The 25,551-nt window shown below is 38.5% G+C and overlaps 1 protein-coding gene and 1 long non-coding RNA gene across 8 annotated transcripts in view; one reads left to right on the top strand and one right to left on the bottom strand.

Annotated features, from left to right (window-relative positions):
* LOC308694455 overlaps nucleotides 1-24,755 on the bottom strand; it is a 54,860-nt gene extending 30,105 nt beyond the window's left edge. Inside the window, exons 1-2 of the long non-coding RNA XR_014030595.1 lie at nucleotides 24,729-24,755; nucleotides 20,859-20,947 (exon numbers count right to left, since the gene is read on the bottom strand). This is a non-coding gene — a long non-coding RNA (uncharacterized lncRNA). The remainder of the gene's footprint in view (nucleotides 1-20,858; nucleotides 20,948-24,728) is intronic.
* Nucleotides 1-25,551, top strand: part of LOC308695116 (uncharacterized protein) — a 52,820-nt gene that overhangs the window by 18,848 nt on the left and 8,421 nt on the right. For 3 of the 7 annotated variants that reach the window (XM_081373093.1, XM_081373094.1, XM_081373095.1), the window contains exons 1-4: nucleotides 18,331-18,365; nucleotides 18,458-18,499; nucleotides 21,382-21,403; nucleotides 21,584-21,678. In XM_081373093.1, the coding sequence (XP_081229219.1) occupies nucleotides 18,341-18,365; nucleotides 18,458-18,499; nucleotides 21,382-21,403; nucleotides 21,584-21,678 (184 nt within the window). In that variant the 5' untranslated portion in view covers nucleotides 18,331-18,340. Of the gene's footprint in view, nucleotides 1-11,479; nucleotides 11,567-18,324; nucleotides 18,366-18,457; nucleotides 18,500-21,381; nucleotides 21,404-21,583; nucleotides 21,679-25,551 lie in introns of those variants that run through there. The other 4 variants (XM_081373097.1, XM_081373096.1, XM_081373098.1 and 1 more) reach the window with 4 other exon arrangements.

The raw sequence follows: 25,551 nt of genomic DNA on the forward strand, positions 1-25,551 counted from the left end.
TGCAATGTATGATGTGAGCCAGGGATGCGTTTTGATTGGTGGCTCCCATCATGCACTGCAACATGAAGAATTTGTGTGATTGTCACCATTGTTGAGATTTATATGTAGATTCTTGATGTCTGTGTGTGATGCATATGAATAAATCATTTTTATAATAAATTAATAATACTGATTCAGTGAATTAAGACATTACATGATTGTAATTTCATCAGCTAAGAATACCCATCATGTCCTGGGCTTCATTTCCCAAAAGCATCGTAAGCCTAACTTGATCGTAGAACAATTGCAACAAATGGTCTGAACAATCAAATTAGGCTTGCCATGCATTCGGGAAACACAGCCCAGGCTATAGTTTCTCTTGCCACAACAAATGTGCTTTGTAAACACAGAGATGGAGCAGTCAGAGAAAAACTAATGTTAAAAAGGAAAGGGTCAAGAGCCCAACTAAAGCAAACACTGATCACCATAATGGTGACATTAACCAAAACATTCCAAAAAACATTACCGTCTAAACGTCTGTTAAATCTAAATAATAACGTGTGTAGATGTATGACAGAAATAAAGTCCAACTGGTAATAATAATTGCAATAATGGCTCGAAGTCAGTAGTTCTTGTTTCTGACTCAGTGTTTTTCTTGTTCAGTGTTTCTGTTTTTTCTGTTCTTGTTGTTTCTCTTTCCTTCAATGATTCTTATTAGCATTAGGTGTAACCACTAATGGCCAATCATCACTTAATTAATCACTTAATTTGCTCATTAAAGCTATAGTAGGTAATCCTGTTCAGAAACACTTTTTTTATACTGGGTGAAATGGTCCTTCCATCCTGAGAGTAGTCAATAAAGAAGAAGAAGAAGAAGAAGTTTTATTTATATAGCGCCTTTCCATAGCTCAAGGTCGCTTTACATTGTAAATTACAATACATTTAAACACTCACACATACATTACAGTCACATAGGATCCAGATAGTCACATTATCCAAAATGCAAGTTATATAGATGTGTTTTTAACTGGGTCTTGAAAGTAGCCACAGATGAGGTATTACGTAGTGTGAGAGGTAGTGAATTCCACAGTTGAGGAGCATTAACACTAAATGACCTTCCACCTACAGTAGACAGCCAGAAACGAGGGACGGACAATAAACCAAGTTCAGCTGATCTAAGAGACCGGGCAGGGCGGTAAGGGTAGAGTAGGTCAGACAAATATAGGGGAGCAAGACCATTTAATGCTTTGAATGTTATTAGCAATACCTTAAAGTGGATACGTGATGCCACAGGTAGCCAGTGAAGTTCATGAAGCAGAGGAGTAATGTGAGCAGAACGCCTAGTGGAGGTGAGAACTCTTGCTGCAGCGTTTTGAACATATTGTAATCTTGAAATGAGTTTTTTGGGAAGACCAAGAAATAAGGCATTACAGTAGTCCAGGCGTGATGTGATTAATGCATGAATTAATGTTTCAGCATCGGCTAAAATACATTCAATACATTATGTGTTCAGAAAAAGGAATGAAAACAATCAGACCTCTGTAGCAGCTGCAGGACAGTAAAAACTCTGACCAATCACTGCCACTCGGTGCGAATGTAAAGAACCAATCAGATGCCTTCAGAGCCAGGAGGAGTGTCTTAGCAGTGTCAATCAAGTTCACATACGCGTATCACCCCTCTCTTGCACAGCGCGTACCGTCATTCAAAATCAAGATTGCCGGTGTGCCGCGCAGCTGTGCTAATGGCGGACAAACAACCAAAACTGCCAATTTCTCGAGTGGAACCTGCTCATACAACAAAGACAGGTAAACGGAAAAAGACCGATGACGATAAACAAGCCTGTCGGAGCCCATTGACTTTTGGCTTAGTGTTAAAACTCTAGCTGCATAACATACAGATAAAATGTCACGCACTGTGCAAAGCAACAATTAAAACCTGCTAATTCACTGGCTTGTCATGTTGCTAAAATAATGTACTAGCAAACATTATTTAGCATTACATACACTGTAAAAAATTTCTAACCCTCCCAAATCAAAAATTTCAAGTGCGATAACATCTACATTTTTCAATGGCCCAAGTGAAATTCTGTAAATTATCAAATTAAATTTACAGATTTTCACTTGGGCCAATTGAAAAATTCAGATGTTATCGGTCACTTGAAATTTTTGATTTGGGAGGGTTAGAAATTTTTTACAGTGTATCGCTAAAATAATTATTTACATAACCTACTGCAACATTAGTTACCGTTATATTATCTTACTAGCTATTTATAACTCATAGAAAGAGTGCAACGTTATAAAGTTACATTACATGTATTGCATAATACGTAATGATTTGAGGACCAAGTTTGTAGTCAAAGTATGGACAGGCCAGTCAATGTAAAGCATTTCATCCCTATCAGTGAATGTGCCATAACTGTTTATTCGTCGTCATCGGTGACTCTGCATGTTTACTAGCCTGCGCGTTCACGGCAGGCTCCGCTGTGGGGGGAACTTTACATAACAAAATACATGTTTAACAGCTAGTAGGCCTAACGTTATATGTTATGAATCTTACACGAAATTCATCTTCATCACAGTGCAACTAATGGAAATGGAAAAACGTGTATCAATGCAACCTGTTTTTAGCTTTGCCTTATAGTTATAACTAGCTCGTTAGCGAATCAAAAAATATATATTTTAAACTTTACCAATATCGATATGATAGCTTGATAGTGAGTAGGCTACTAAAATACATCTTATTTGTTTATATTCATAATGATAAAGTTAGATTTTTTTATTACATGTGATTCTGACATGATGCTACATGCACTGCGCTCCTTCCTCTCCGCTCGTCTTAGGTAAATAATGCGTCTTCATGTGTTTTGGGGGCGTGGCTTTGGAAGGACCCCAGAAGGGAGAGGGTGGACTAAATGGAAATAATGAGCTGTCTTTAAAACAGTCGTTAGAGGTCTACATACACTCGATTTTTATACTTTCTTTTTCAGAATACTTACATTTTAATTATGTATTGATATATACATAAAGTTTAAACAAATTTAAAAAAAATAAATTTTTTTTAGACCATTCTTACCTACCCCAGCTTTAACTTCAACACTGCTTCAGTGTTAATTTTTAACACTCTGTAGTTGGACCTATATGTACACCCGAGGAGTGTTAATTTAACACTGGGGAGTTTGCTGTGACATTATTATATGTTATGATGACATCAGTACATCACATGAAATTAACTCGGGGGCCACATGAAATGAGGTGGACATATGACAATCACAGCATAATGAAATTAACTTGAAGATCATTTTTTAACTTGAAGATCATTTTTATTTAATAAAATGCTATATAAATAAACTTGATTTGACATAATGGTGTACAATGTCAACTGCCTTTTCAACACTGTCAGGAAAAAAAGGGCAAAAATTGGGGGACAGCAGCTCGTCACCTTGTATGCAAAGAACATATTTCCTTATATATGGACGATCAGTATATATATATATTTTTTTAATGGATATTGAAAATATTGTACTATAATAAATGAGGAATTGCCGCTTTTCATATATTGAAAAATGTGACAATATATTTACTTATATCATAATGTATGTCATTTTATATTCAATAACACACTATACATAACATAATGTAATATATACATGTGATAAAATATGGTACATACCTATATATATACCATCATACATATTTTCATATATGAAACGTGTACCTGCAAACAAAGTGAGATAAAGATTTATGAATGTGTTCTGTGACACTTAATGTACTATTTTGAACCTGTTAGGGATCAGCTAGTGAAAGGCCCCACACACATCCTAGGTGTTTTCTTATGGCTGACCTATCTGTGCTATTGACATTTGTGGTGTTAGTTTTACGGATCACAAACCTGTAATATTTACAACCTCGCTCTGTTGTCCATCTGTAAACAAAATGGTATCTGCCTTTAAAGAGGCTTCCAAGTCTTGTAACCCAGATGTCCTCTTGATACTTAGTGTGCTGAAGATCATCTTACTTCATGTAAATCAGTTAAAGCCTACGCACATTGGCAAATCTCCTACACATCTGTTGAAACGGGTGCAAGATACTGTACTTTCCACTGTTCACAAATGTCTTGTCATAGGGATTATTCCAGAATGTTTAAAACGTGCTGTTGTCCAACTGTTTTGTACTGTTTTGTCAAACCTTAGACATATCTCTAAACTTCCTTTAATATGAAAATTATCGAGAAAATAGTATTCCAACAATTACAGAGTCATTTGAACATAAATACATTTTTAAATTGCATTATTTTAAATGTCAACTCATGTGATCATGCTATTCTTGTATTACTAGATTTGAGTGCAGCATTTGATACCATAGACTATAATATCCTCATCTCCCGCCTTGAACACTGTGTGTGGTGGTGGGGGGGGGGGGGACAAGAGATAAGTGGTTTAGCTCTTATCTGTCAAACAGAAGTTTTTCAGTTTATCTTGGGGAATTTGTTTTCTGCTGTGGCTCCCTTCAAGCTGTGCCACAAGGATCTATTCTTCATTCATACTTCCAAAATCTAAAATCTGGAACAACTGTCTTGCTTATATAAACCATCTGATAAAAAATAAATACACCATGGGATCAGGCTTTTTCTGTAGTTACCCAAAAACTGTGGAAAAGCCTTCCACTGTGTGTTGAAACTTTTAAATCTTAGATAGATAACTCATTTGTTTTCACTGGCTTTTAATGCATCTTAGAGATTAATATAATTTCCGGTTCTGTGTTTTGTTTGTTTGAATGTTGTTATATTTTCACTGTAAAGCAGTTTGGTCAACTTTTAGTTGCTTTAAACCGTGCTCTAGAAATAAATTTGACATTTTAGGGGTAAATAAGGTACAAAGATGTCCTGTTAAGGACATCCCCAGACATTCCCAGACATCCCAGCAAAGAATGCAAAAGAAGTGCTGCTTCAGGGTGTAAAATCTCGGTGCTCTTTGGTTGTATGATACTTGAAATCTAAGAACTTAGAAACAAGGCACTCGAAATAAGTAGAAAAAAGTTAAAAAGCCTTTATTTCATTGATGGCTTAAACATTAAAATTGGTGACAGATCCACCTACGCGTTGCGGCCAAACATGCCTTCGTCAGGGTGTGTGAGATCCCCTTTTAACCCAGTGACGAGCAGTTGTGCCAATAATGGAAAAATGCTTGCTTTTTTTTCTGAGAGTGATAACATCTGTTAGGAACATGTCTATCCTCTTCTTAAGGCTCAAACATTTTTCATTTGCAAAAAACACAGATATTCGGTTGTTTGTGAGTTACTTCACATTATCTTCTATTTATGATGTGTGGGAACACACAACTAACAAAACTGGATCACTGGCAAATCCTGGCCAAGCTTTTGGCCAAGCTTAATAAATGTCAAGGTCCCATTGTTGCGGTCTGGGAATTTTAAGGTACAGTTTTGTTTCCTGACTTAAGAATACCATACAGTATTATCCTGGAAATCCTGTAGAAGTCAGCCAATCTGATAAGCACTGGCTTCCTTGATAAATCATTACCCGTTTAATGTATCACATGCTTGTCAGCTAACTGTCTTTGGGTGTTTTGTGGAGGTGTGCTGTCTGAGGCTTGGACTAGGTGTCAGTAAAGGACCAATGACTGCCATATCAGTGCAACTTAAATAAATAACGGGGTGCAACTTTCAAGCAGAAAGAGCTGGATGAAATATTCTGAATGATATCAATCCACAATCTGACTTTTGTGCAGCCTTGATTCAACCATTGCAGCCTTGTCTACCGGTACACTGTAAAAAATGCCTAACCTCGCCAACTCAGAATTTTTTAGTGACTGGTCACTTCTAAATTTTTCAATTGGCCCTCCCCAGTTGGGGAGATTAGACATTTTTTACAGTGTATATCGCCCACCCTTAATGAATGGTTGGTGACAGAATGTAGAAGAAAACATGAGAGAAACCAGGCTCAGGCGTGGGACCAGTTCACCTCTGACCAGACATACCAACATGGTGTGGTTACCATTCCAGAGCCTTGAATCATAACCCTTATTATGGGTGGGTGATATACCGGTAGACACAATTAACGAGCAGAGATTTTGGACTACATTGTCTCTATTGTTATTACATTCACGTGAAGCTGCCGTGATGCGGCATCACGAAAGATTATCATTTGAATGTGTTTTTAAGCTTTGCAGTTTAAAAACATGTAATTTATGCCATTCAAGCTCAATAAACGGCGAAAGAGGATTCATTCTGTATGTGTGAGCTGTCTGAGAGACATTTTCTGAGTGCGCACATCTGAAACGAGCATGTATAAAGCACACAATTACTGAACTGATTACTTTTTTGCGCTTTATTGGGCTTGAATGGTCAAACACAAACGCTTTTGTGTCAAAATGGCACAATCCTCGAAAACACAGTCGCTCGTCTTAAGCGAACGTAGACAGTTGAGAAAGAAAGCGCGCCATATCAGTACATTAGATCAGTGCATTCGGTCTTAAAGTGACAGCAGCCTAATATATCTGCTGCCATCTGAGCCATTAATGTTAATCAAACAATCTCATTGCTCTTAATTGAATCACTTTGGTAACTTTTTTAAAGAATACATTTATATTGTGACTATGCAGTTTTTTTTTGTACATTACAATTTATGTAGTAGCCTATTTCTAGGCCTATTGTAACGGTCACCATGCTGGAGTGCCCTTGAGAGCCACCAGAGGGCACTCCACACCAGACTATCATGTTTTCACTCACGAACTACATTTCCCAGAACTCACTGCCCAGACTCATCATCACTGATTGCATTCACCTGTATCTCATTACCTTGTTAGTTTCAGCCTATTTATTCCATGTTCACTCATTTACTCACTGCGAAGTTTTGTTTTAGTGTCACACTGCAAATTCCAAGCATTTTCCTGGTTTTCATGTCTTTTGGTTTTGGATTTCTTGCCCTATTCCCTGGATTACTCTTTTGCCTCTGACCCCTGCCTGTTTTGTTTGTTTGTACGGACTGCCTGCCCGTGTTTGACCTTGCCTGTTCTTTGGATTTACCCTTAACATAAGCTGCGTTTGGATCTTAACTTTCATGTCTCGGAGCAGTTCGTGACACCTATGATGTGTTTCAGGTTGTTCTATTGTTTTGTCCTATTGCTTGTAATTAGTTTCTTTGTTCCTGTTTGATCACTGACGGTTTACTTGTCTTCAGATAACATGAGAGTTTTTTTCTTATGTTATTAGACTAGTATTAATTTTTTGTGATATTGAAATTGGTGATGAGATTTCTGAAATTTCAATGGTATCAAAAAATTGCATATAATAATAATAATAATAAAAGATTTAAAGCAAACATAATATTGTATTATCCATCATTATCGTGAAATAAAATAACTCATATCGTGATATAAGATTTTGGTCATATCGCCCACCCCTATTCGAAACCATGATCAGCAATGCAATTGGCTGTTGTCATGACAGCGTTGTAATAATATAATTAAAAAAGTAAACAGTCAAGCAGACAAAATTACATAAAAGTTGTAATAGATAAATGAAATGTGTAAATGTTGGTTACACAATTCCCAATTATTTCCATTTTTATGCTTTTTAGTATTTGTACATGGCTTTACATTTACATTGTAATTAGCAATTCCTTTCATTTTACATGTGAAGCAGATAAAGCTTCTTAAGGGTTAATAACATATTTCTAATGGCACAGCACACTTTTTAAGGTTTTTCTTAAATCTTGTTAACGTGAAATAAGCTGTTCCTTGACCAGGTTTGAGCTTATGGACTTGTTGCTACATCAACTCCAGGATGAGATTCGAAAAACCTAACAATCCTGGATCAGGTCAAATCGTCAACAGTAAAATCCAGATGACTGAGTCATCATCAAATGATGTTTGGAGTTTGTAAACAAACTGGCAAAAAAATCCTTTTTCTTTTTCTTTTTTTTTTTTTGGAACTTAGTAGATATGAATCAGGCCTATCATGTCTGATCATGTTCTGATTCAATCCCCCCTCTCGTACAATACTATAACTTTTTTCTCTGTTTTCGGCAATGCCCTGTCCAATGAAGGTTAATTAAAAACCACAGAGGGGGCACAATGCAAAACTAAATTTTGTGAATAATGAAGTGTGCAATCATAGCACCCTAAAAATTAAAGGAAGCAGTAATAGCTGGTTTGTTAGGACAGATCGGGAAAATACCTAGTATCATAATGGCATTTTATTTGTTTTCCCCTGCTTCATTTTTGGTGGAGTATTCATGTTTTCCCAATGGTGTTTCCCAATGTTGGTTTCCCCTGTTATTCAAAAACATGCAGGATAGGTGAATTTGAGGCACTAAATCGTCCGTTGCTGTGATTGAAATCAACAAAGCAAACACACCCCTATCACACCCTTATACTGATGCCTCTGCCTTCACATTCAAGTATACACAGGCAACGACTATGGCAGAATCTGCGGTGCCTGCTGTCCGAGGGTGTGATTTCATCAATAAGTGAAAGCAATTTGTGTTACTAAGATAATTCAGGTCGAATGTGTAATTGTTATTTAGCTCCTCTACTCCTTCGATGGCAAAGTCATCCCTTCCATCCCATAAAAAAAACAAAACACATCGTTTTCATGAACAGCTTCCTACATAACACGATAGTCCAAGTATCTAATATACACTGCCCGGCCAAGTAAAAAGTAGCTGTTTGGATTTAAATGGCAAATGCTTAAGAGTCTATGACTGGATCATTATTTCAGTGATTATGTGTGTAGCATGCTATGTGTTTGGCAACAGTTCTTCTAACCCGAATTGATGGTGGGTAGCTTTTCATTTCTGAAACAACCATGTAAGACAGATCATAGCCGTGTTCCGGGACGACAATGTCGAGATTCATCAGGCTCAGATTTTAAAAGAATGTTTTGGAGGGAGCATAAACAATCACTTTCACAAATTGTTGGCTCGTCTGAGTCCAGACCTTAAATCCATTAAAAGTCTTTGGGACGTGCTGGAGGAGACTTTCCAGAGTGCTGGACTTGAACCAAAAATTGATGCATCTCTTGGAAATAAATGTGATGTGAACACTGCACGTGGATTTCTCTACATGGGTTAAAGCTGCAAGACTGCCAAATGACTAAAGAAATGTTATTAGCAAAATGGGAGAAAACTGCACATTTCTTGTCTATTTCACCCACTGCCACTTATACCAACGACGGAAATACGCACAGTTACAATAGCTTAATATGTGGGAGAGCATTGCTATAGAGAGTGATGATATTGTATTGCAATTTGTAGCACTTCAAAGTCAATACAAAATCAAAAACAGATAGCACATTAGTTGTAGTTGTAATATGGTTATGGTTACACTTAAAATAGTTACAAAATAGATGTATGAGATGATGATAACTTATATCATTAATTGTACCCAGCATATACACTCACCTAAAGGATTATTAGGAACACCTGTTCAATTTCTCATTAATGCAATTATCTAATCAACCAATCACATGGCAGTTGCTTCAATGCATTTAGGGGTGTGGTCCTGGTCAAGACAATCTCCTGAACTCCAAACTGAATGTCAGAATGGGAAAGAAAGGTGATTTAAGCAATTTTGAGCGTGGCATGGTTGTTGGTGCCAGACGGGCCGGTCTGAGTATTTCACAATCTGCTCAGTTACTGGGATTTTCACGCACAACCATTTCTAGGGTTTACAAAGAATGGTGTGAAAAGGGAAAAACATCCAGTATGCGGCAGTCCTGTGGGCGAAAATGCCTTGTTGATGCTAGAGGTCAGAGGAGAATGGGCCGACTGATTCAAGCTGATAGAAGAGCAACTTTGACTGAAATAACCACTCGTTACAACTGAGGTATGCAGCAAAGCATTTGTGGAGCCACAACACACACAACCTTGAGGCGGATGGGCTACAACAGCAGAAGACCCCACCGGGTACCACTCATCTCCACTATAAATAGGAAAAAGAGGCTACAATTTGCACAAGCTCACCAAAATTGGACAGTTGAAGACTGGAAAAATGTTGCCTGGTCTGATGAGTCTCGATTTCTGTTGAGACATTCAGATGGTAGAGTCAGAATTTGGTGTAAACAGAATGAGAACATGGATCCATCATGCCTTGTTACCACTGCGCAGGCTGGTGGTGGTGTAATGGTGTGGGGGATGTTTTCTTGGCACACTTTAGGCCCCTTAGTGCCAATTGGGCATCGTTTAAATGCCACGGCCTACCTGAGCATTGTTTCTGACCATGTCCATCCCTTTATGACCACCATGTACCCATCCTCTGATGGCTACTTCCAGCAGGATAATGCACCATGTCACAAAGCTCGAATCATTTCAAATTGGTTTCTTGAACATGACAATGAGTTCACTGTACTAAAATGGCCCCCACAGTCACCAGATCTCAACCCAATAGAGCATCTTTGGGATGTGGTTGAACGGGAGCTTCGTGCCCTAGATGTGCATCCCACAAATCTCCATCAACTGCAATATGCCATCCTATCAATATGGGCCAACATTTCTAAAGAATGCTTTCAGCACCTTGTTGAATCAATGCCATGTAGAATTAAGGCAGTTCTGAAGGCGAAAGGGGGTCAAACACAGTATTAGTATGGTGGTCCTAATAATCCTTTAGATGAGTGTATGAAATGTTACTCAGTAGAGAGAGAGAGAGAGAGAGAGAGAGAGAGAGCCCCAAGAAAGGGACCCAGAGAATCAGAGAGCCAGAGCATAAAAAGAGACAGAGCAACAGTTTCAATCTTCTTTTATCCTTTCCTGACCATGTGACCCAACTGTGCAACGTTTAAACTGACCAATCAGATCATTTGAACTTCTCCCACCGTACTAAAGGTGTGACAATTAATTGGCCCCCAAAATACAAACATTTTGGCCTACAGGCCTAGATTACTATCAGCCCATCTGTGCCTTTAGGAACTCCAAATGGTCCTTGTGGTAGGAAGAGGGGGGTAGAAAAACAGTCAAGCAAATGTCTTTGTTCATTTCAAATATCTTGGATGATTTCAATTCTACAAGGTGCATACATTTTTGGTCTAGATCTTGTTCAAATGTTGGTTGTTATTCGCCAGCAGCTCCAGACAAACAATGGCACTCAAAACTGTCCTGTTACAACAGCTGCTAACATGACAACAACTCTATAAGGGCTCTGATACAATCATTGATAAAGTAAATATGCTTACTTGTTTTAATGAACACTTCATAGCTTCTGTTTTTTTGTTTGATTCAGTTAATGGTGCTCATGTGAACCCTTCGATTGCTCAGTCAGAGAGCTTAGTTTCTAGTCAATCATTCAACTTTTCACCAATTGCAATCTCTGATGTGTGCAAAGCTTTAGATGTTTCGAAATCGGCAGGTCCTGATCATTTAAAACCTTACTTTTTAAAGCTAGCAGCTGATTTTATTGCCCCACCTCTGACTCATATTTTTAACCTTTCACTTGACTTAAATGAAATTCCACTTATCTGAAAATCAGCTTTTGTCCTTCCCCTGTTTAAAGGCGGAGATCCCACACACCCAAATAATTACCGACTCATTTCCAAGCTGACAGTCTTGGCCAAAGTCCTCAACATTTGTCAACAATCAGGTAAAAAAATTTCTGTCTGTTAATAATACCCTGTCTGATTTTCAATCTGGCTTTAGAAAAAAACATAGCACAACTACGGCAGCATTAAAGGTACTAAATGATTTTATTGAATCTGTTGACAACAAGAAACACTGTGCAGCCTTATTCATCGATCTATCAAAAGCATTTGATACTGTTGATCATACTTAACTGATGCAACGCCTTGTCAGTATTGGATTATCTAAACATACGATTGGTTGGTTTATAAACTATCTTTCAAACAGAACTCAATGTGTACAGGCAGAAGGTTTTTATCTCTGGTTCACTCAATGTCACTAAAGGTGTGCCACAGGGGTCAGTCCTTGGACCACTCCAATTTACTCTATATATAAATAATACTGATCATAATGTTCATAATGTATAGTTTCATTATTACGCTGATGATACAGTTATATATTTCAGCATCCACACCGTCTGGCTCTCTTTCAGTTACAGCTTGCATTTGATATTGTTCAGCGTAACTTAAAACTAGTTTTAAGGCCCATGTCAAGGCCCGTCTTAAGTTTGCCAATGACCATTTGGATGATCCAGAGGAGTCATGGGAGAAAGTCATGTGGTCAGATGAGACCAAAATAGAACTTTTTGGTCATAATTCCACTAAACGTGTTTGGAGGAAGAAGAATGATGAGTACCATCCCAAGAACACCATCCCTACTGTGAAGCATGGGAGTAGAAGCATCATGCTTTGGGGGTGTTTTTCTGCACATGGGACAGGGCGACTGCACTGTATTAAGGAGAGGATGACCGGGGCCATGAATTGCGAGATTTTGGGGAACAACCTCCTTCCCTCAGTTAGAGCATTGAAGATGGGTCGAGGCTGGGTCTTCCAACATGACAATGACCCGAAGCACACAGCCAGTATAACCAAGGAGTGGCTCTGTAAGAAGCATTTCAAGGTTCTGGCGTGGCCTAGTTAGTCTCCAGACATAAACCCAATAGAGAATCTTTGGAGGGAGCTCAAACTCCGTGTTTCTCAGCGACAGCCCAGAAACCTGACTGATCTAGAGAAGATCTGTGTGGAGGAGTGGGCCAAAATCCCTCCTGCAGTGTGTGCAAACCTGGTGAAAAACTACAGGAAACGTTGCTCTGTAATTGCAAACAAAGGCTACTGTACCAAATATTAACATTGATTTTCTCAGGTGTTTAAATACTTATTTGCAGCTGTGTCATACAAATAAATAGTTAAAAAATCATACATTGTGATTTCTGGATTTTTTTTTTTTAGATTATGTCTCTCACAGTGGACATGCACCTACGATGACAATTTCAGACCCCTCCATGATTTCTAAGTGGGAGAACTTGCAAAATAGCAGGGTGTTCAAATACTTATTTTCCTCACTGTACATCTGTAAAAAGTATGCTTGTAGCTAGAGGAATTATTTTTACTGTCTATTCCAGTGGTACGTACTGAATTTGGGAAAAAGGCATTTAAATTTGCTGCTCCCTCTGCCTGGAATTGTTTGCAAAGTACATTGAAACTGAGGAAACGGGTTCCTTTTAACACTTTTAATGTAGTTTTAAATGATTTGGAGAATGAAACATCGGGCTGTAGATGTTTTAGCTAGTTATTGAAATTTGATTGGATTTGCTTGTGTGTGTGTATGTATTGTTGGATGTTATTTGTTAAAGGGATTAGTTTACTTTGAAATTAAATTTTGGTATGTTTTAGCTTACCTCAAGGGCATCCAAGATGATTTTTTTCCGCAGTAGTTTCAATTTTTATATTTTTAGGTCAAACCGTTTTTGTCTGTCAGTCATATAATGCAGGTCTATGGTCACGGTCTCAAAGAGCATGCACAGAGTCCAAATTAAAACAATTCCCCATCGTCCAAATTAAACAATTCCCCATCATAAGTACACATTGATGGCCTAAGACACGAAACGAGCGGTTTGTGTGAGAAAACGAACAGTATTTATATCGTTTTTAGCTCTTATACACAGCCACGTCCAAGTGATCTGAGGGCGCGCGCATCCTGGTGTGTGACGTGTGCGCAGACTGGTGCATAGATATATATACACTAGATGTCGCCTTGTCTATGGCAGTTCATTGGAACGAATGTCTTTAAGGCGACATCTAGTGTACATCTAGTGTATTACCTTGGCGTCCGTTTTCAGGCCTTCCCGCTGAGGTCTCTCTAGCGCCAGACAGCTTTACTAATATTAACGCGGGTCCTAAAGCTCTTGCCTAATCATAACCCTTGTTTTTCCAGTGATATTCCTCTGAGCGTCTCTCTTTTGTAATATCTCTCGGCCATCTCTCTTTCTGCAGTCTTTCTTCAAATCTCCCTCTTGCTCACTCACTCTCTCTCTCCCTCCTTCCCCATCATGAGTGACTCTACCAGTATTGCTTTGCTCCATTTGAAGTTATCTTCACTGTTTAAGTACAAGGAATCTCTACTCACTTTCTTTAGCTAGAACAGAACAGAAATGTGTCCCTTTGCAAAATCAAACACTGATAAATAAGAGAGCGCTATGACAACGGTGCAAAACACAGTTCCTGGAGGGCCACATCCCTGCCGACTTCATTTTCAACCCTCATTAAACACACCTGATCCAGTTCATCAAGTCATTCAGGCTTTTTTGAAACCTTCAGGTTTGTGTGTTGAAGCAGGGTTACAACTAAACTGTGGCCCTCCAGGAACTGAGTTTTGCACCCCTGCTGTATGACTTCTAGAGCTGTATGTAGTGTATGTAGAGTGATGTAAGCTTTGTGATAGAGTCATCCATGACTAATGAAATAACATGATGTGATTCATATCATGCATAATGCAATACCGTGTTCAGATTGCGTCATTCATTGATTTTCCTAAAAAGCAAGTTGCCTACTGTCCAAACTGAGTCATAGATTTATTAATAGATCCAGTCAAAGGTGTATTTTAGTCATTTCCGGTTTAAAGTGAGATCCCTTCACCTTATTACTCCCTTTTCCTCTTCCATTTGCAAGTCAAGGGCTTATACTGACCCAATAGCATATCTTGAAAACTATATGTTTAACTATATGCTAGTTAGCAACTCACCGTTAAGAAAACGCTTGACTGCTTGTCTGCTGCTGAACAAGAGACGTCTTTATTGAAGAGAAAGGGTGGGCTGGTGTCACTACAGTGACCTGGATCGCCAGAAGCAAACAATGGAGCACGCTCTGCTGGACAAACCACAATTTACAAGCATTTTATCTGCAATATATTATTCATATTGGTGGCATATACGCCGCTGCAGATATATCTGCGACAGGCTCATATCGGCCGCTAAATCGGTCGGGCTCTAATTACAATAATAATGAACGTACAGTAAACAATTTACTGAGCTCTTACTTGTACCACCTGACAGCTGCAGATTAATTTTGCCATTGATAGTGCTGATATTAATCTGAGTCTGAGGACGTGAATAGCTCCGGGTAGAACGTCACAGGTTGCCATTTTGTAATTACGGTAATTACAAGTTTGTTGTTGTGGTTCAGAAGGAACTGTAAAAGGCGGCTGCTGTTTGTTTGAGGTGCTCTCTGATTGTCTATCCACAACATTTTATAGCCTTATGAAACCTGCTGATGACGTGTGATGTCTACGTGTGCAGGATGTGCGGAGGTATGGAAGTACATATGTTGACCATAGATGTTGACAGACTTCCATATAAAATATATGTACATTTTCTAATATTATGACCACTTCTATTATTGCTTGCTATCAGGATGGGAAGAGAGAGTTCCAACCAGAATAACCAAGAGTAGATTCTTGCTGAGGTGTTAAATCTAGACCATAGTTACAGATGTGCATCAGTTTGTCACAAACCAGATGTTTGGGATTTAGGAGTGGATGAGCCAAGATTTAACAAAAAAGATTTATTTATAGAAAATTATTCACAAAGGCAGCTGATGCAAGACTCTGCAATGACTTTCAAAAAAAAAAATACACAATTTTATTAAAAAACTCAAGACTAACACACCAGACCAAGATAAAAGAAATAGCGACGACAAAAGCTTACTGTGGAGTCTCCTCACGTCTACTGTATCTGTGCCAAATAGTTGAACACACAGCAAATACTTAAACATGCTTGAACGCACCGCAAAGACAACACCCAGCAGAGAAATAGCATGTGTGTACTCTGCACCTGTGTGAAAGAAATGTATTGCATACCAGCCGGTAGGAGAATAATTAGTATTGCAAAGATACAAATCATAAATGAAGTATGCTGAATCAGCCAAAAAGTCACAGATGGCAGTTTAATTAGTGCCATCCGTGCAGAACACACCACAAAAACTTCACATTGGCCCTGTTTTATCTAGCACACATTTGTAGCCAATTTAAACACATGATAAAGATTTTCTGTGAGGTCATATCAGTAGAACCGTAGCGCCTTAAACATCGGAGTCATAGAGATAATCAGATTTGGCACTGAAACGACACTTAAAAAACTAGCAACAACAGAAGCTTATTGTTGAGCCTCCTCACGTCCACTGCCAGATATGCATTTGAACACACCGCAAAGACAACAACCATCAGAGAACTAGCTTGTGTGTTCTGCACCTGTGTGAAGGGGAACTAGGGGTCGGATTAAGGTCACTTAGGGGATTTTATACGGGCTCTCTTGACTTCATCATTTGCTTGCTTTCATTACCTTCATTTTCTGCTCTTGTGCACTGGTTGGAAAAGCTGAATAACCAAGCAGAGTGATTTTCTTACAAATGGGATGCTGATTCAACATGCTGAATCAGCCAAAAAGTTTCCTTTGGCAGTTCGAATAGTGCTAACAGTCAGTGACACACCACAAAAACTAGGCCAATTAGGCTCAACATTGGCCTGACTTGCAGTAAGCAGTGAACTTAAGACCGGATTTGACAATTCTGCAAATGAATAAAACATCAGAGGAGGATTTAGGGTGATATTCAAGGTGCTGTGCTGCAACATTGCGGTAAACACACGTCTAACACTAGGTGGCGGTATAATAAGGCAATTTGCATTTTGGATCTTTGGAACCCTAAGTGCTACAAAGTAGCCAACTTGTATATAACAGAAAAATTGTATATATATAAATGTATATCTCCAATTTAATTTTCGCCTATAAAAATTCTGCAATTTAGAATTTTCCTAAAAAATCCTCAAATGGGGGCGCTACAACAAAAAAACCTTTATAACTCTGCAACCGTATGATCCATGAAGTTGAAAATTGGTATGCATCTTCTCTGATGGACGTCCTAATGTATCCTCTAATATGACTTGCGATGCGTACAAAATCATATAGCCAACTGTCTGAATAGGTACTACATTGGAATTTGAATTTACTTCAAGACATGTTATATAGTATGAATATGGGTAGTCTAAATTAGATTCGGACATAATACATCCACCATGTTGTCATTGTCATGTGACCCAACACCACCAGCATCAGTTGCATCTGTTCACCTCCATTCTCTTCCGTGGCTTCATGGGATCGTACAGTGTCCATTGAATCGCACACTACATAGTAAGGGAGTATTCGATTTCGACGCAGCTTTGGATACTTAAAAAAACATGGCCGCCAGCAGCCAATAAAATTTCAGTGGCTAATAACATCAAATCTGAATGGCTTACCATTACAAAAGTGGAACTATTTGTACACTGTGTCCGAAATCGCATACTCTCTTGAGTAGGTACTTATTTTGAATAAGTAATTACTTCACGACCGCTAAAAAGTGTGTTCTTCTATATAGTATAAATGTGTGTATTATGAATGTAACCTGGACCTACCTACTACATTCACCATGTTGTTATTATCATGTGACCTACCAGCATAAGTTGTGCCGCTTTTCTGCCATTCACAAATCCTCTCCCGTGGCATCATGGGATTGTAAAGTGTCCATCAAATGCACACTTCAGAATCTCGCTGGAAGAAGTAGGTCATTCGGGTACTTTTTGTCTACACTTTTATGATTTTTGTGAATTTGGCCATAGGCTACTACTTGTCACATACTGTACTGGGAAATATGCGATTTCGAATTTTTTGTCAACATTTAAGCTAATACCGCTGCAGAATCAAAATATTTATTCTGCATCCTTGCTTAAAGCATGAATAATGGTAAATCTAATTTTTATGATTATCCAACAACTTTTTTCCACCATTCTAATCTGTTAAAAAAAACTCCTAGACAGTCTGTCAGACCGTTACCAAAAATCCCACACATAAGCTCTAGACCATGCTGAATCAGATAGTCTGAGATAGTCTCAGATGAGCATAAATAGTCTCATTCTCTTGTGTCCATTCTTTGTACAAGTGCATGGAGAACATGTTTGTCCAGTGAAAAAAAAATAAAAATTAGCCACTGCTCACTCCTGCTGAACGAAATGTAAATGCTTAAGTGAAACGTGATCCCCATGATTCCGGGAACAGGGCTGAACCACTGGCTTAATACAATGATATTAAACAATGCCCAAAGGATGCATACCAGTACAACAAGCTTATCAACAAGCACTAGTAGAAACTCTTCAGAGATCATTAGTATCTCAGTAACTGTTCAGTTCACTAATCAAATTACCGTACAATGATGCAAGTGTCAAACGTCAGCCAAATGAAAGATGAATTGGTCTACAGTGTTATGTCCATACTTGTAACTTCCGTTGTGTGCTGTTGGGTATCACAATCTGTAATCCTTCCTTGTTTCAATGATGCACCCTCAAGAGGCGGGGCTTAAGTTTTATTTTAGAGTGAATAAATTCTCATCCCATCATCTTTGGATATTCAAGCTTTATTGAACAGGGATTGACTATGGAGGTCTACACATCAACTGCATGTATGACAGCACATTTTTTAAGTTTTAAGTTGCCTTATAGATTTATTTTTTATACATATTATTTTAAAATATTATTTACATTTTTATTGCAGGTGTGACAATCTTGTGCATTCTTGCCACATTCTCTACACAAGGTAAGTAAACACTAAAATTAAACTTTAGACATGCTTGTATTTTTTTTTTTTTTTTTTTACTGCCCTATATGGGTAGGCTAATTCATTAAAATGAATAATTGAGTCATTCTAATATTAGTGGTTTATATAAAGCAGTGCCTTGTTAAGGATTTATATGTGCAACCACAAATGTGGAGATTGATTCTACAATTTACGTTGTCAGTGATTTGTTTTGATTTGTTTCTGAATGGAGGCGGGGACGTTTTGATGCGCTGTAAGAGCAATGCCCGTTTTTTCAGTAGTTTAGTCGAGTGATGAAGTTGCTGCCGGTGGAGCGCGCTTAAAATAGCACAGAGAGGGAAAGTTGATTTCTTATAGTAATTTAGCAAATACAGACAGCCAGTGAACAAGGAAAAGTAAGGAACTGTTTCAAACCCACCGACACTGGATACGGATTGATTGGGCGTCCAGGGACAGTATTTTTGTGGTAGTGTTGCAGTTGGTTAGTCTTGGCATGATTTGGGACCATTTAGCCTACACAGAACGCGGGTTTTTATTCCACTGCGCTACTTTGTTGTTGTTTATCTTTGAAAAGCACGTGTTTTAGCGTGTTTTGCAGCGCGACGGCGTTCAACGCGGCGCTCAAGTTCAACAATGATTTAAAGAAGTTCAACTTTTAAAAAACGCGCCTAGGCAGTTGCGGTGTTTTTTCTCTCTTTCACTGACCTGCGCCTGTCGTTTTTTTTTTTTTTTTAATTAACGCGAAAACATGTTTACTGTACTTCAGTGCCGCTTCCAAACTTCTGGATTAGATTTTGTGATGAATTCCGTTGTTTTGCGTTCTGTTTTGACATGCATTGTTATGCTTTGTTGAATGCTGAGCATAGATACTCTCATTCTCTGTTTTCAGAAAGTATTGTATATTTACTTTAAGTATTGATTTTATCATCATTTACACACCCTTAAGTTGTTCCAAACCGGTATGAGTTTCTTTCTTCTGTTGAGCACAAAAGAAGATATTTTGAAGAATGTTGGTAACCATACAACGGACGGTAGCCATTCATAGTATTTATTTTCCTACTATGGAAGTCAATGGCTATACTGTCAACTGTTTGATTACCAACATTCTTTAAAATGTCTTATTTTGTGTTCAACAGAAAAAGAGAAACCTGTACAGGTTTGGAACAACTTGAGGGTGAGTAAATCATGTGATGGGTAAACTGTCCCTTTAGGGGCCAATTAACAGACAGTCACCAGATTACACAAGATCCCAGACCAGGGAAACGCTGAATCATTCTGTGAAAACATTTAAGTGCAGACTATCACCAACAGGCATCGACAAGCGTAACGCACAGATCCAACAAAACCCAACAAACTTGTATTTTGCTGTTGGTTGGCACCTGGGCGTCGGAACCATATATCGGTGGGACAGGACCCACCCTCTTTTTAAGGTCAATGATGTTATACCCACTCACTTTTACCGTCTCTAATTCAGCGCATTTGTCTGTCTGCTTTCAGAGCGCCGTCAGTTAAATCCATTCCAGTTGAGGAGTTAAAATAAATATATATTTTTTAATTAAAATTAATAAATTAAACTCCATTTCTGCTGAATCGCTACATTATATTTCTCAACGAGCCGCAACTGACGAAAGTAACCGCCCGTTGTACCTTTCCAGTCAAATATTGCGTTGCAAACATCAATAACAGCTTTAAGTTGTCATTGCTGGCAGATGAACGTAGGCTATTAGGGGGATAATCCACGGATAGCTGTGCATTTAATGCACGACGTGGAGGCAAAAATTACTTGTTTAATTAAAAGGCAACAGAATGAAATGGTATTTACTCTAGTAACATTTTTCTGGGGGAGGACCCACCCACTTTTTTTTTTTTTTCCGACTCCAATGGTGTGAATTGGCCTTTAGTATCAGTAGGGCGTAAGGTGAGAGTACAAGAATTTAAATCTACATAAATATGTGGAAACTGCTGCTTAAAATAATTCACATATTAAAAGAAAAAGATCAGACCCCACATTCAACCCCACAACATGATTCCCATTAATAAAAGTATGAACTTTTGCAAGAAAATGCCCTGACTCATGGATAGGTATGTTAAAGCAGGTGTGCCCAACCCTGCTCCTTCCAATAGACTGTCCTGCACAGTTTATCTCCAGCCCTAATCAAACACACCTGGCTTTAATTTTCAAGTGATCCTGAAGACACTAATTGGTTGCTTCAGGTGTGTTTGATTATAGGGTTGGAGATAAACTGTGCAGGACAGTCGATCGGCAGGAGCAGGGTTGGGATAGTTCACCTAAAAAATGTAATACTTCATTTCTTAAATGTATCACTTTATCATTTACTCACATAAAGTCATTACAAACCTGTATGGCTTCCTTCTGTGGAAAACAAAAGAAGATATTTTGATGAACTGTTTTGTCCATTCAATGAAAGTCAGTTGTTTTGGACCTCTCTATGAATGAAAGAAAGAAGAAAAAAACATTGTGACATTTTTCTTTTGAAAGATGAAAGAAACTCGAGTTTGGAACAACATGAGGCTGAGTGAATTATGACAGAATTTTCATTTTTATTTAATGAAATCATGGAATGCTTTTTTTGTCACTAAAAGTGTAGCAAGAGGTTTAATTTTTTTTCTGTCGGGTGTTTTGAAAACTGTGTGTCACATACCAGAGTAGAGGGATCTCCCTTCTCAATCCCTTTTTCATGCCATTATGATGACATCAGCAAAAGAGGCATGTCAAGTTACAGCATTTTGATTTAATATTACAAATAGTTTCCACTATTCAGTTGTTCACAATAAGACCAGTAACTTGCATTAAGTACATTTCATATTCAAAATTACTCCAGTTACCACTTTTTATAATGAATAATCTCTTTGTTTCCCAGGAATTACTGACACTGGAAGCCAGTAAGTGACCTTACACAGACCTTTAAGAATAAGAGAGCCTCTGAACATAGTTTCAGAGAGATTTTTATCATTATTATTTATTTAGTTTACATTTATTTGACCATAAATCACTTCCAGTGTAAATTAACAATGTTTTGGTAAAGATAAAATCAGACTGATTTGTCCTGTTTATAATGTCAGCAGCAACACGGGTTCCAGTGGGCCGATGGAAAGCAGCCCTCAGCTGCGATGTGGAAATCTGGATTACTTCAGCTCAGAAAGTTCCTGCTGTAATGGTAGGAAAGACTCCTGCAACTCTCAGTTTGTGACTGCTGAGTCACTGTAGGAAGATGTGATTCACAAATCATATAAAGATCATATCAAACCTATTTTAGAGACCTTGCAGTGGCTACCTGTCAAATTTCGTGTTGATTTTAAGATTCTTATGTTGACCTACATTGCCTTAAATGGACTTACTCCTCAATATCTTTCTGAGCTTTTAATACCCTACATTCTGACACGTAATCTTCGCTCGGCCGATGCTGGTCTTTTAGTTGTTCCGGTAACGTACCTAAAAACAATGGGTGATAGGGCGTTCTCTTCAGTTGCCCCAAAGTTAAGGAATTCTCTGCCTTCCGAAATTAGAAATGCACCATCCTTGAAAATGTTTAAATCATCCCTTAAAACTTAATATTTTAAGGAAGCATTAGGGTGAAATGCGATTTTTGTGGTTGTTTATGATGAACTGTTCGTATTTTATGGGTTTACTATATGTCTTGGATATTAAATTGTTTTTAGGTTTGTAAAATTGTTTGTAATACTTTTTTGTATTGCGTTTATCATGCCAATTTTATCTATCTTAATTTTGCTTATGTAAGCGCTCTGAGAATTGACTTTTAAAAGCGCTATACAAAATAAAGCTATTATTATTATTATTATAAATAGTTTAGGAAGTAAACAATAAAATAAACAAGGTTGGACAATGAAACCGAAACACCTTGTTATAGACCCCAATAACTTATAGGTATAAATTCTCCCAAAATTTCCATTCGTCTTGGGAATGACAGATACAAGTCCTTCACAGTGGCCGAAGGATTTTGAGCCATTCCTCTTGCAGAACAGTATCCAGGTCACTGCATGATGCAGCTTTCTGACTTGCTCCTCCAAAACACCCCAAAGTGGCTCAATAATATTGAGATCTGGTGACTGTGCAAGCCATGGGAGATGTTCACCTTCACTTTCATGTTCATCAAACCATTCTGTCACCAGTCTTGCTGTGTGTATTGGTGCATTATCATCCTGATGCACGGCAACATGTTCCTCCAGAATGGTTCAGTAGTTCATCAGGGAACAGTACATGTTTCACATTGTCCACAGCCCAAGATATGCACTGTTGGATCCAATGAAATCGACATTTTGCATTGGCATGAGTGACCAAAGGTTTGGCTCTAGCAGCCTGACCATGATTATTGACTCTGTGAATCTCCTGACGAACAGTTTTTGTGAAAACAGAAAAGTCGAGCTGCAAGTTTAATTCTGCACTGAGTTGGGCGGCTGTGGTACGTGGACATCACGTCAGACAGCTTCCTCTTGCGGATTTGATTCGTCATTTATGGAGGTATGCCAGCAGCCATATCACCCTGTAGCTCAAGACTGGTTGCCCACTACAGCTAAGCAGCGTTGAGCCTGGTTAGTACCTGGATGGGAGACCTCCTGAGAAAACCAGGTTGCTGTTGGAAGAGGTGTTAGTGAGGCCAGTAGGGGGCGCTCACATGTGGTCTGTGTGGGACCTAACGCCCCAGTGTAGTGATCGCGACACTATACTGTGAAAAGATCACCACCCTTCAAATGAGACATTAAACCAAGGTCCTGACTCTCTGTGGTCATTAAAAATCCCAGGATGTCCTTCGGAAAAAGACTAGGGGTGTAACCCCGGCATCCTGGCCAAATTTGCCTATTGGCCTCTGTCCATCATGGCCTCCTAATCAACCCCATATACTGATTGGCTTCATCACTGTTTCCTCTCCACCAGTAAGCTGGTGTGTGGTGGGGGTTCTGGCGCAATATGGCTGCCGTCACATCATCATCCAGGTGGAGCTGCACATTAATGGTGGTTGAGGAGATTCCCCCATCCACATGTAAAAGCGCTTTGAGTACCTAGAAAAGCGATATATAAATGTATTGATGATATATAAATTAATTATGCCGACTTTACCCTGGATATCGTGGCTCTCCCTTTACCACAAAGACTTGCTGTCCTGGTCCCAGATGAGCCAGCGAAATGCGCACCAACAATTTGTCCTCTTCTAAACTGTTAATTGCAATATATTATGTACATCTGTGCTATCGCTCTGCTAATTCAACCTTCACACTCAGATCTTATTGATGGATTCAATATCCAAACAGTGAAGATTCAAATCAATAAAAAAAAAAAAAACTTTGTCTATCCCCACAGGGCTCAGCAAACAATACAACACAAAAAATGAACAACACATCAGTTTTAAAACCTACAACATTAAGACCTACACAATTCTTAGGAAAAACAATATTCATCTTAAAATCCCATTTAAAATACCAATAGCAATTGGATTAAAAGTCTTCTTACATGTGGTCTTTTTTACCAAAGGTACTTTATACCATCTACTAGAATGAAATGCACTATACAGGAGATGGGAAGAATCCGCCTCAATAACGGAGCCTTTCCTTTTTTACTCCCACTGTGTAAAGATCTGTAAGCGATCCTTGTTTCTCCCCAATTATTATACCAGCCAAATTTACAATCCTTAAAAGTCTGTTTACAGAGAGAGAACCAAGATACAATATGAAAAGTGAACATCATGACATCAAAATGTCCTTTTCAATATCAAAACTCCTCAGTTTCCTCAATAAACCTAGACATTGATAAGCCTTCGTAATGCTTGCATGTAATGTAAAAAGGCTTAAAAAATACACCTGCATTATTAGTACCACAGCACACTTCTTTAGTTTTACTAGTATTAAGCTGCAAATAACTTTCCTCCATCCAGGTTGTAAAAAATACCAAAATGTAAAGAATTATCCAATGATTGAGAATCCTTCACACATCCCACCAATACCATGTCGTCTGCGTATTTTTATGAGTATCGAATTATCCTTATTACTCGTCATCTCATTTGTATAAATAGAAAAAAGAATTGGAGATAAAACACATCCCTGGGAGACCAGTATTTAAAACCACATTCTCTGACTTTCTGCCATTAACCAGCACATGTTGTGGACAGTCCAGTAAGAAACTATTAATCCATAAAATCAAAGTTTGATGCACATGCAATTCCTCCAAATGCCACAGAAGTGTGTTTATATTCACCGTATTAAAGGCAGAAGAGAAGTCCATCAATAAAATCCTATCACAGGAGTCTGCCGCATCCATGTTTTGCACCCTCGTCCAGCCGAATGAGGGTGGCATCTTCGCAAGCCCAGCTCTACGCAAATAGCAAAGGATCAAGTTTAACGGTCAGTGTCTGGGGAAAGTTGCTGACAAACGACTCTCTCCATACACTTACACAGCACAAATGTTAAAGTCACTGGTCTAGAATCCTCAAGCTCCTTAGCATGTGGCTTTTGGCAATGGGATTATAATAATGATAATGGAAAAAGTTCCTTCCAGCCAGGCCTGGTCTATGGTACAATATTACAACTAATATTGTACCGTATAAACACTCCCTTCAGCTGAATTGCACATTCCCTCTGTACCTTGCCCTTTATTTACATAGTAATTTAGCGGACGCTTTTGTCCAAAGCGACTTACAAATTAGGACTAAATTAAGCGAGTCATCGTGAAGAGGCAAAAACAATGCAAGAAGTGCTCAAAATACAAAGTTCAAGCATTGGTCAGAGTAGCATAAACCCGATAAGGGAGGATTAAAGGAAAAGGAAACCTTTTTATGAGGTTAAGTGCTCACGGAAGAGATGGGTTTTCAGCTGTCTTTTGAATGTTGTCATTCGGGATGAGGCTGGGGAGAGCATTAGAACGTTCTGGAAAGGGATTTTGTGGCTCTGTGATGGAACCACGAGATGTCGCTCGTTGACCGACCGTAGGCTTCTGGTAGGGATGTAGACTTGTAGAAGTGAGTGAAAGTAGGAGGGAGCTGAGCCTGTGATAGATCTGTAAGCAAGTGTCAATGCCTTGA

Source organism: Scardinius erythrophthalmus (genome assembly GCF_964197995.2).
Source record: "Scardinius erythrophthalmus genome assembly, chromosome: 8".
Taxonomy (NCBI): domain Eukaryota; kingdom Metazoa; phylum Chordata; class Actinopteri; order Cypriniformes; family Leuciscidae; genus Scardinius; species Scardinius erythrophthalmus.